The sequence below is a fragment of the Haliotis asinina genome, chromosome 5 (genome assembly GCF_037392515.1).
Source record: "Haliotis asinina isolate JCU_RB_2024 chromosome 5, JCU_Hal_asi_v2, whole genome shotgun sequence".
NCBI classification, from domain to species: Eukaryota; Metazoa; Mollusca; class Gastropoda; order Lepetellida; family Haliotidae; genus Haliotis; species Haliotis asinina.
In genome coordinates, this window is record NC_090284.1 from 9,719,923 (window position 1) to 9,731,828 (window position 11,906).

General features: G+C 39.4%; 1 protein-coding gene across 1 annotated transcript in view; it reads left to right on the plus strand.

Moving 5' to 3' along the window:
• The window catches only part of LOC137283633 (E3 ubiquitin-protein ligase SMURF2-like), a 61,513-nt gene that overhangs the window by 38,902 nt on the left and 10,705 nt on the right, over positions 1 to 11,906 (plus strand). Inside the window, exons 6-10 of the mRNA XM_067815228.1 lie at positions 28 to 111; positions 3,076 to 3,287; positions 3,761 to 3,845; positions 9,980 to 10,150; positions 11,526 to 11,676. Coding sequence (XP_067671329.1) covers positions 28 to 111; positions 3,076 to 3,287; positions 3,761 to 3,845; positions 9,980 to 10,150; positions 11,526 to 11,676 — 703 coding nt within the window. The remainder of the gene's footprint in view (positions 1 to 27; positions 112 to 3,075; positions 3,288 to 3,760; positions 3,846 to 9,979; positions 10,151 to 11,525; positions 11,677 to 11,906) is intronic.

The following is an 11,906-nucleotide window of genomic DNA, read 5'->3' on the forward strand; positions in this document are numbered from 1 at the left end:
GATTTAGTATTATATTTTCTGCTTCAGATGGGAGGAACGTCGCACAACAAGTGGTCGTGTACATTATGTGAATCACGTCACCAGGACTACACAATGGGACAGACCCACAAGGTAGGTGTGACCTGATATGAGTCACTGGATTGTCTGGTCCAGATTCAGTTATTTACTTGTGGTTGTTATATAACCGGGAGTGCAGCATTATGCTGCATATTGAAATGGTTTGTTACCACTTTCATATTTATGGTAATATATGATCAGTGATATCCTAATCAGTAGAACCCAAATCATACTGACTTCCTCTTATACAAATATTACATGTGGTGCACTTTGAGAATCCTATGATCTGGTACATCCCTTGCCCCCATGGACTGCTAACACACCTGGCTCCCAGCCTCCACTCACTCACCTGGCAACCCCCATCCCCCATGTACAAACAGATTACACCAGACTGCTATGCTTCTCCATTCACCTGGTAACCTTCCATCCCCTTCTTTCTCAGTCTCCCCTGACTACTAACATGCTTACCAACACTGACTACCATTCTGCCATTCCCTGGGATATGTACACTATGTGAATAGTACACACGTTATAAATCAGGTCATGGTGGTATTTCACCCTGCTATCTCTCTCTCTCTTTCTATCTCTCCTCCACCCTTCTCCCTCCTCACATCCAGAACCCTAATGAAGAGCTGTACATGTGACCTGGGAGGTAAGGTAGTAAGGTAACCTTCTGCTACACCCCCACAGGTAGAATGATAGGTTAGTGGCTGCGTCTGGTGTGACCTTTGCTACAGGTGTATTTACAGATATTCTGGATTTGTGAATGGCTGATGGTTAAGTGGTTGATGATGATCGTGACTGTTTATTAAATAAAGTTTGTGACAGTGGTTGCCATGCATCATGTTTATGTCATTTTAGGTTTTACTTTGCAATATTGATTTAATGTAGATTGATAATCTTGTCTAATTTTTAATAATCAGTGGTATTTCTGATGGCTATATTCTTTAAGCATGCCATGTTCTTGTACTGAATTATATTTTTCAATGGAATGTAAGAGAGTCTTGCCAGTTGCTAAGAAAAACCCACTCATTTCTACCTGTCCAAAGCTCTTCATAACTGAACCCCTACTTTCTGACACCACCTAGCATATTGACTATTGTTGGCAGAGCTTTACAGTTTTAATTGGACTTACGCTTCAGGTTGTGATCAATGTCACTGAATGGTGAAAGAACTGGAAAGATGTAGTGTACAATTCTGTGTTACAAGATCAGTGAAATTGGTCCGTCACTCAGCTGGAGACTTGGCGCAGTGACAGGATTCCTGACAGCTTTCTGCTATATGTTGTGACTGTAAGCAATGTGCAGAACTAAAAGCTGAGTCCCTGTGTAAATACATGGATATTAGTAATGTGGTATTAATACTCATACTCTCCTCCAGCAAGCAGATAATCCAACTGGAAAATGGTTCACAGTTTGAGCTGTTATGCTCATAGTGTATGGTGTATGTGCATGTATGCATCCATTCACTGATGGGTTCTTATCCTTGCCAAATATCAGGCTTCAGTGGAGCTCTCAGGTCGCTGTGCCCTGCCAACATGTCACTGGGACCAGATGGTGGTTACAGGCACTAGTCTCAGCTGTTAGGGTGGCGAGGAAGACAATACTGTGTTTCCTTACTGTGACATACAGTCTGGTTTGATTCCTTACCTGGTTACATGTTCAAAATTGAGAATGATAGTCCAGTGCTCCTTTTCATAAATATAGCGTAAAAAATTACATATATGAAGTCGGACAAGATTCCATTTGTAGTAGTAAACCCCCTTCAAGAAAGAGCACAGACTTCAGAGCCAGTTGCCATACTTTCTTTATGCCTGTCTGGCCTTTTAACAGAGGTATGAGTTTGAGATGGAGAATTCCATGCAGTATTGTGTATTTACATTTTGTTTGTACTGTGGGACAAAAAAAATAGCTAATAAAAATGCTGATACCTGTGTTACACATCTTGAAGGAGCCTTTCAACTCACATCAAATAATTCCATCGTCATTGCCCAAGAGCTAGATGATTTTTGACCCACGTCTCTGTTGGTGGTTGTGATGTTTCCTGTGGTGTATGCAGATGACATTTGCTGGTCTGATGTTGTGTAAGAATCTGCTCAGTTTTTCTACCCTCCCATTTCACACGCTGCCCTCCTTGCCTGGGATTGCCTAAAGGAGTCTGAGGTAGAATTGCTTGGATGTTAACAACAGTTACAATATCGGCCAGTCATGTTGGCAATAGAGGAACAGATTTGGTGATGAGGATGTAATTGATCATTGATCTGGTGCCATGTTTGAGGACTGAGTGAATGTTGTACTTGTTGGAATTGTGTTCAAAAGAGTAATGACATTTAGTGACAGTTAGTGACATTTCTTTGTGGATTCCCTCTTAAAACCATTTGGTATACAGCAGGATGGTAACAGTCTTTGTGAACTAGTGGACATAATGAAACCCTATTTGTTTCAACTTCAGTTTATAAAAGCTGAAGTTAAGTGAGGAAGACTGAGGTTTTGATGTGTATATAACGGTGAGGCATGCAGGCTGCAGTCGCCCCTGGAAGTAATTTTCATACACCCTGGTCTCGCTATGGCTAGGATGTAATGATGCCTTTGCTGACCACAGTCTCTTGTTCCATAACAGTTAGTAGTGTTAAACGGAGCAGAAGACTAGGTGCAAGGAATGGACAGCAGTAGCAGGAACCTAGTCAGTTGTCACATCTTGCTTAAGAAAATAGCAGCTTTTGGTGAATAGAAGATGGTGTTGACTTGCTGGGCGGTCTGGAATTTCCGTCCTCTGGGTTTACATATGCTACCAAAAACCTGGGAGTCATGTGTTATTCTTTACTTACAAACTAGTATTTAGAATGTTGATTAAGGTAATGCCATGATGGTGATAATGTTACTCGCATAATCAACATTTACTAAATCAAACATACACACAGTATACAACTACTAAAACTTGTGTAAATCTGTATGTGATGTGCACACCAGGCTGATAGGCACAGATCTTCATTGTGTGCTATCCATGCTTGCTTTGTAGGCCTGCAAATGAGAGTCGCCGCCCTGTGAGTGTGGTAAACCCTGTGGTGAGCAGTCCTGGCTCATCATCGTCATCATCATCCCCCAGCAGCACCCCCGACGACAGCAACAACAACTCCAACCACCAGTTCGTTAGGCGCAGGTCGACACGCAGGCGACAATATCTCAGTCGGGCTGAGCTACACAATGCTGTCACCCTACCAGAGGGATATGGTAAGATATCTAATGTGACTCAAGACTCAAGACATACAGACTCAAGAATGATTGCACAAAGTTCACCCTGGTTATGACTCCTGTTATGTCAGCTTCATGCACATACGCAGGAAGTTGACAAAATCTTTTGTAATGCAGTTTGTAACATACGACGACTATTAATGGTAATGTTATGAGGTTTATGGGTGCTGTTGCCAGAGGAAGCGAATGGTTTACGTGCAGAAACAGGAAAACCTTACTGGCACATGTCTTGTACAGATCCTGAAGCATGTTTATTAATAAAACCATCACCTGAATTCCATTCCCATCCCAGTCTACTCAAGTAGTATAGGTTATCCAGTTTCAGCCCTGAAGTGATCAGGTTTGACATTTTCAAAATGAGTCTTACTATGATATAATTACTGAAGCATGAGTTATCCTGCCCATCAGGTCTGTTGTCCTGCCTATGATAATGTGTATCATGTATGTTACAGAACAACGGACCACTCAGCAAGGTCAGGTGTACTTCCTGCACACAAGGACAGGGGTCAGCACGTGGCATGATCCAAGAGTGCCCAGGTAGGGTCAACAAACTTTTTATTAAGCTTCTAACTGCACAATCAAATAATCTGTTTGTTTAAAGTTTGACAATCTAACTTAATAATCGATTGAAAAATTTCCAATGGAAAACACTGTACTGTCTTCAACAATAACATAAATGATTGGTGTACATGAAAGGTTTGTAAATACCTCCAGGTGGGCTTGTAATCGCAGCCGTAATACAGAAAGTCAAGTTTTGTATAGCTTGCTGAGGAAGCAGTCATTTTTTTCTTGTGCAGGTAATGGATTGCAGCATAGTAACAGTTTTAGCGTTGATACATATGCTATTTAGACCATGTGTAATTATATGTTTGAATATGCAAGCATTGATTACCGTTTTGTAAATGTAGTATGTTATGAAAACAGTTCTGAGAACAACGAATACTAACGAAAATATGACACGTGATACGAAACAACCAATTTGATTGGCTGGTCAGATTGTCAACAAAATGCCTGCTTACCCGCACATGTGTTAGCATTGAGAAAACATTTTGTGTTTGTGAAAAGCTCAGTACTAGTCGAATTTATTAACACAGTTGGAAATGGGTAGCTTTCATGATATTTGGCACATCTACTCCTAGATTTATAGCAGTTCTATTTTGATTTCTGCATCAAATTTAACACGTAGATATTGAGCTCTTTATCAATTTTTGCACACACGAATAGTTAATGTCGCTTAACTGTAAAAATAGTGATCTAAATTCATATTAGTTGTCAAATTCGCCGTAACTTTTAAGATCCTTTTTTCAAAATGTTTTTAAGTCTATTTATGAAATAGAATTTGTTACAATCTCGCATCATATGACATATCTTTGTTACTAGCGATCGTGTAGCAGTCGTCTCATCAGCTGGTCATGTGTTCATAAATCCATATTTGTAGTTGATCATTTATTGATAATTGATCAACAGAAGACATTGATAATTGATTATAGTTTGAGGTCAATTCCCAACACTTTTAAGGAGGATAAGGTGTTTACATTATCAAATTTAATTATGATTTCCTAAAATCTGATACTCCCGGGGTAGAATAGGCCTTCAGCAACCCATGCTTGCCATAAAAGGCGACTATGCTTGTCGTAAGAGGCGACAAACGGGATCGGGTGGTCAGGCTCGCTGACTTGGTTGGCACATGTCATCGGTTCCCAATTGCGCAGATCGATGCTCATGTTGTTGATCACTGGATTGTCTGATCCAGACTCGATTATTTACAGACCACCGCCATATAGCTGGAATATTGCTGAGTGTGGCGTAAAACTAAACTCACTCACTCACTAAAATCTGATACTTACATTTCTCTGTGGGCTCCCACTTAAAACCATTTGGTACACAGCAATACGGTAACAGACTCTTTGCAAACTGGTGGAAATAATGAAACCTTAAGCCTGGCTACCAGTATTTGTAATAAGACCATGATCCTACCTTATGAATGACAAGGATTTTATTGAGTTTTTGTATTAAGAACCAGAAAGAAAATTTCCTCTGTAACTTATAAAACTCTGTATGAGAAGAAGTCAGTCTGTTTTTGTGGAGAAACACAGCTGTTTCATGAATTTTAGGAGATAAAGTTTAGTTTGTTTTGATAGATTTTTGAAAATGTGAAAAATGTTAGATGAGAGCTGTATCCCTCACCTACAACCATTGTTGCTCTATAAACAACATGTTTTCCACATGACATCAGAATAGGAGAATTTGAACTGCAGCTACTGACAAATATTGTAATAGCCTGGTGTAAACAAAATTATGGGAAGTGGTAAGATTTACCTCATATGTTTATTTTGCATTGTTTGAGAATGTATTTTTACGTGAGCACAATAATCACAGAAAGATAGCATACTTTTGAAGCCTGATTAAAATATGGCACTTTTTCCACTTTTAATTACAAATGCACCACAAATATCACAAGTTTTTGGCTTAGGCAAACAGTTAATTTTGTTACCAAATTTTCCTCTCAAATATTTAGATTTCTGATAAACAGGCATACAAAAAGTGTTTATTTAGATTCCTTTGTCAGTTATTGTATACCTTGGCTAGAGCAAATTGGAGTGTTGTTGGTGACTTGAAGTTTCGTCCAACCTTGAATCCACGTGCACATGTATTCCCATGCTATCAGTATACCCACTGCCACATCTATGGAAGGATAACAGTTGTGTACTCACACCATGTGCTTCCTATCTCAAGCTGTGTTCAGGAAGAATGGTGGCAGCATCTGGTCACTGTTTACAACAATATTACCTGTATATGCATGATGTTATCTGTGCATGTTTACACCAAACATCTTCCTCTGATGTTTTTACACCTCAGCTTCTTCAAAGTAGAATACTTTCTCCAGTATTTTTGTACAGTAAGTTTGTCATTCAGCCTGTGAACTGGTCCACACTGTGTTTTATTCACCCCAAATCTTTATGGTAACTAAAGTAGACCGTTACCCTCAGTGTTGCCCGAGTGCTTGATGCCTACACAACCAGACCAAGCCCCCATCAAGGGGGGCAGCATTTCTATACCAGATCTTTGATGCCTATACATGAAGACGTGCCCCTCTACATGTTTTCTGAGGTCTTGATGCCTACACATTTTGACTAGCCTCTTTGGTGTTTGAACATGGAGAGCTTGATGCCTACATAAGTAGACTAGTCCCCTTTGGTGTTTCCACATGGAGAGCTTGATGCCTACTCAGAGTAGACTAATTCTTCTTTGATTGTTGTGGCACAATTCCAGAATTCCTAGTTCTGAATTGCAGTGTAATGAATTAGATGAGACCATGGCTTGTATGCTTTATTCCTGTATTAGATTATCTGAGCAATGTGGAACAAGCTGTTTTCCTGATGCAGCTTTACTTACTCGTTATGCTGGCAGCTTTGGGGTATTCTGAATCTTTTTGAAATTAGGTTTGTTGTACCCATTTTCTGTAAAAATCTGAAAACACCACCACCTGCTTGGTCTGTTGACATGCAGCATCTGATGCATTGAATGGACCTGCACACGATTCACAGTTTTATAAGGAGGAATCCTGAAACCTCTCACCAGCAGTCAGATGACTATCAGAATACTATGTTATGGAAACCATACCTGCTCTTTAAGAGTACAGTTTACACTGCTTGTAAAACAACTTTGTCAACATTTATCTCCATTGTAGCATGTTGTGCTTGTCCACTTGTAACCACTTGCGTTTACAAGTTGACAGTGAAGTGTATCCAAAAGCTATGAAAGTAAACTCATGAGGGGTATTGACTGAAGGAGTGCAAGCGTAATGATGAAGACTGGGATAGGCATTATGACAGTTGTAAGGTGTAGGGATGGTTCTGTTGAAATGAAACAGAGCTTGTTTCCTGGGAACAGTTTAACCTGGCATTCATCACGGGGAACTGTTTCTGTAGTGGAACTAGATACTAGCGGCACTAACTTGGCCTTGAAGAAGAGCAGCACTCATATGTTGCCAACCGATTGTTGCTAATGTACCACCCAGTAGCTGTGTGTAAACTGCCAGTTGCCCAACATACCATCTCCGAACACTGCTGAGTTTGCTATTCCTTTGACAGTTGAGACTGTCTGACTGAAGGACTTGGTCCTGATGGCACACTATGAGACATATATAATACATATCATGAATAGTGGGTTGCAAGTATGATTATTAGGTAATGCAAGTCAATTGTTGATGTGTAGTTTAGTATAATCAATGAATAATTGAAGAAATGATTGACCATGTTGACAATATTGTTTTTACCATGACTAGTGACCATGACCTTAGTATTGTGTTGGCTAATGTACTTTATGGTTTGGACAGCCAGTTTACACATTACAATTTGATAAATAATTCCCAAATTGAAGTAAAATCACACCATTTTTAATAAAAGTAATGCGTATTCGATTCTGGTGATTTTGAATAGCAAATCGATTTTATAAAGATAAACATTTTGATTCACTGAATACGGCCCTAGTAGTGTAATGTCCATCACATATGTGTTCAGCATACAGATATGACCGACAGCCATTTTTAGGCAACCTGGGTTTAGCTACTTACTGTACAGAAGGAACACGGTCTCCAAGCAAGTGTACAGAAACCACATATTAGTTATGCTTTGAACAGATTTTGTTTTTGCTTATAGAAGATGGTTATAAAAAAGTTTCAAAACATGTTTATAGTGAAAGCTGTTGAAAAACTTGTGAAATACTGGTGCTTATCAAAACTAATTCGACGAATGAAGAATAGGTCTTCAGCAACCCATATTTGCCACAATTGGCAACTATGCATGTCGAAAAAGCCACAAACAGCATCGGATGGTCAGGTTTGCCGACTTGGTTGACACGCCATCAGTTCTCAGTTGCACAGATCAATGCTCAGGCTTTTGATCACTATATTGTCAGGCCCAAACTTGATTATTTCAGGCCACTGCCATGTAGCTTGAATATATTGCTGAGAGCGGCATAAAAAGTAATTTGGTTCACAAAATACTCGTCAGTGTCCTGGGTCATTAGTGTTGTCCCAATTAAGTAATGACACATGCAACCAACATCTATAGCAGTTCTATAGCTTGGGACATTTAAGTTAATTGTTTGGTGATCAGTGGATAGACAAATGTAATTCATTTTAGAGTTAGTTTAGTAACCTAAGATTCACCCTAGCTGAGTTATCCTAGCTGAAAAATACTCATCTCCCTTCTGCAGCCAAGGGTAGAACAACCGTGGGTGTTAGCAATGAAAGCAAACCGGATACTCAATGAGCAGGAAGCTCCAGCTGGTCTCATTCGTACCAAACTCTTAATAGTTTTATGATTGGGTATTGTGAAATCTTATTGTTCCCAAAATACCTTGTGGCTGCAGTTGTGTCAAGTTTTATGTATGTTGGTTTTTGATACTTTTCTTTGAGGATTTTTGGAGTGTTTAGAAGGAATAAGTACAAAAGTATGCTGGCCTCCAAAATTCTTTAGATCTCATATCTGTTTTCCAAATATTTAAAATGAATCATCAGTGAATTTCACATTTCATCCACCTGAAGTCCAGTTACAGTTTCATGTGATGTGCATATTCTTGTGAGGTTTCTGTTTTATACGACAGACTTATCTGTTGTAGATATCTTGTGTCAAGAAAATAGCAAAACCCTTTGAAAAATTCACACACCTAAATTTGAAATCCATCTGAAGTTGAAAAACATCGATAACCAGTCGATAAGCATTTTCCCTAGCAGTCTGACTGAATGTGTGAGGGCAACACCCTAGTGCAAAGTAGCAGGATCTGATTAACCTGTGCTGAGCCAGGTGTTGTGAGTCACTGTCTTTGTGGAAGCCGATATACATGTTGCCAGATGGCCCAACCAAATGCTGCCTGTTCTTCAGTTGTTCTTAAAACAAAAAAATCTATCCGTTCAAAATAGCTGATCTCACTGAATGTGTGCTCCAGCTACCTGACACTTCTAACAGACCAGACCGTGTACGAGTTTGGCAGCTTGCCCTTTGAATACGAGTTGATTTCAAGAAGATGTAAAACAAAAGTAATTAAATTTAAGGCTGTTGGGGTAATGAAGCATGATAGGAGATAATTAGATTTTTACTTCACTTTGCATGTTGAGCCTATGTTGTCGCAATTCTCACAGTTGAAAGTGTTTGTTAGCCGTATCTTGTGGATTTGGATGTTAACAAGAAAATACTAGCTTGTGATATGGCAAGGGTAATCAGTGCTGATGAATGCATATTTTTCAGTTACACTTGCAATTAGGAATATTTTTTTTTAGATTCTGGTGTTGTTTTTTGTATGGGAAACTGCATTGAAATGTCAGCATATCAAGAGAGAATTTTAGCTTGAGTTAGCTCAAATTTCTATGTCATTGGTGTACATTTTTGCTTTGATGGTTGGACCTCCTGTAGTTTTAATTAGGCAAACAGTTACCTCCTTGACAGACCCACAAGTAACTCAAAACAAATTAACTGACAATTATGGGCACTGCATTTAAGGAGCTGAGAGGTCATTTTGGCACTGAGGGTGTTTGCTAAGTGAGGCTGAGGTTTGAATCTTCTATAATCAGAGCTTGCTAAACACAGTGTAACCCTTTCATACTCATCTATGGACAATTTCTCCATGTCTCAGTACATGTTGTTTCAGGATGTTTATTTTATTTTCAGGGATATTTCCAATCTGAATCTTGGTGAAGAAGACCTTGGTCCTATGCCTCGAGGTTGGGAGTTAAGACAGACAGGGAATGGTCGTGTCTACTTCGTGGATCACATTAACCGTACCACCCAGTTTACAGATCCCAGACTCTCGGCCAACATCCAGCTCATTCAACAGAAATTGTGAGTTAAATATATGACCAGAAAAATATACCGTGTGTCGTGCATTGCTCAAATTCCACTGTTCAGTTAAGAGGACCTCATTCTGACCCAAATGTTAGAAGTTAAATGAATAGAGTCCCTGGAGTCAAATAAAGAAAAGCTAAAAGACCCTAGGGTCCCCCTTACTTTTTGAAACTGATATGGTCTTGCTCTTTGAAGAATGTTGCTTATTGCTGCAAGACTGTTTCAGATACAAAGATGTCCTGAGAATTTGGTAATATCATTGTTTGTGAGCATAGTGTGTTCATAGTGATTTTTCTCTTTTGAAAACATGTGATTGAGTTTTAGGTTGTGCCATATATGACTGTAGATGGTAAAGTAAAAGTTTCAAGTGCTATTGTTTTGATTGTTTTGTTTTTTCAATCACTCATTCAGAATTAATGACCCCGAAGGTCTCCGGTAGAATAGGTCTTCAGCAACCCATGCTTGCCATAAAAGGCGACTCTGCTTGTCGTAAGAAGTGACTAAGAGGATCAAGTGTTCAAGCTCAATGACTGGGCTGACACATGACACTGGTTCCCAATTGCACAGATCAATGCTCATGCTGTTGATCACTGGAGTGTCTTGTCCAGATTTCATTATTTACAGACTGCCACCATATACCTGGAATATTGCTGAGTGCAGCATAAAACTAAACTGACTCACTCACTTTAGAATTACTTGCCGTTACTTTATTGGCTATGTTTTAACTAACTCATGATTAGCTCAAGGGAAATGTAGGTACAGCTGATGGCTATTTCCAGCTCAGTTTGAGACAGATGTACAGGGTATTCTCAATCACAGTATATTATACAGAACCTGACAAAAATGAATTAAAACTTCCAACATAATTCATAATATCTAGTGATGATTCATTTGAAATCTTTACATGGTCATCCTTTTTACCACCACAAACATTAGTTTGATAAAAGTATAACCATTTGACAAGCCACCAGTATTTTACAGAATACTGCTTCTGATCCTACAAATTTGGCTTGTCTCCAGCCATATACAGTAGTTCAGATTTAGTTTTCATGCAGTATGGTTAATAACATATTTAGCACACATCAAGGTATCTTTGCAAAGAATTTGTTCGGTCTAAGCCACAGACACCATGTTAAAGGTTGGTTCTTCATCTCTCTATCTACTTGGTTCAGGCATGTTGCTTGTTGACACCTATTATTCATTATCGTTCATTACTTAAAGTGAACGGTCTTGCTTCTTTATGATCAGGGTCTTATCTTATATTGATAGTGATGAGACATTGGTTTTAATCGTGAATATGTATGATCTGTGTATGATGTATAACCAGCAATTTTGAGTGCCATAGATTAAATATGAGCATAACATTTTCCAGGAAAAATTCTGACAAGGAGAATGATGTGCCTCTACCAAAGTACAAGCGTGACCTGGTCCAGAAAATGAAGATCCTGAAGCAGGAGTTCAGTGCTCTGCAGCCCCAGGCAGGACACTGCAGGATGGAGGTCTCCCGGGACGAGATATTCGAGGTAGGTAGACACAGATGGTAGATGTAACCCAGACAGGTCACTGCAGGATGGAGGTCTCCCGGGACGAGATATTCGAGGTAGGTAGACACAGATTGTTGACGTAACCCAGGCAGGACACTGCAGGATGGAGGTGTCAAGGGCTGAGATCTTCGATGTAGGACACTGCAGGATGGAGGTTTTTCAGACAAGATATTCGAGGTAGGTAAACACAGATTGTCGATGTAACCCAG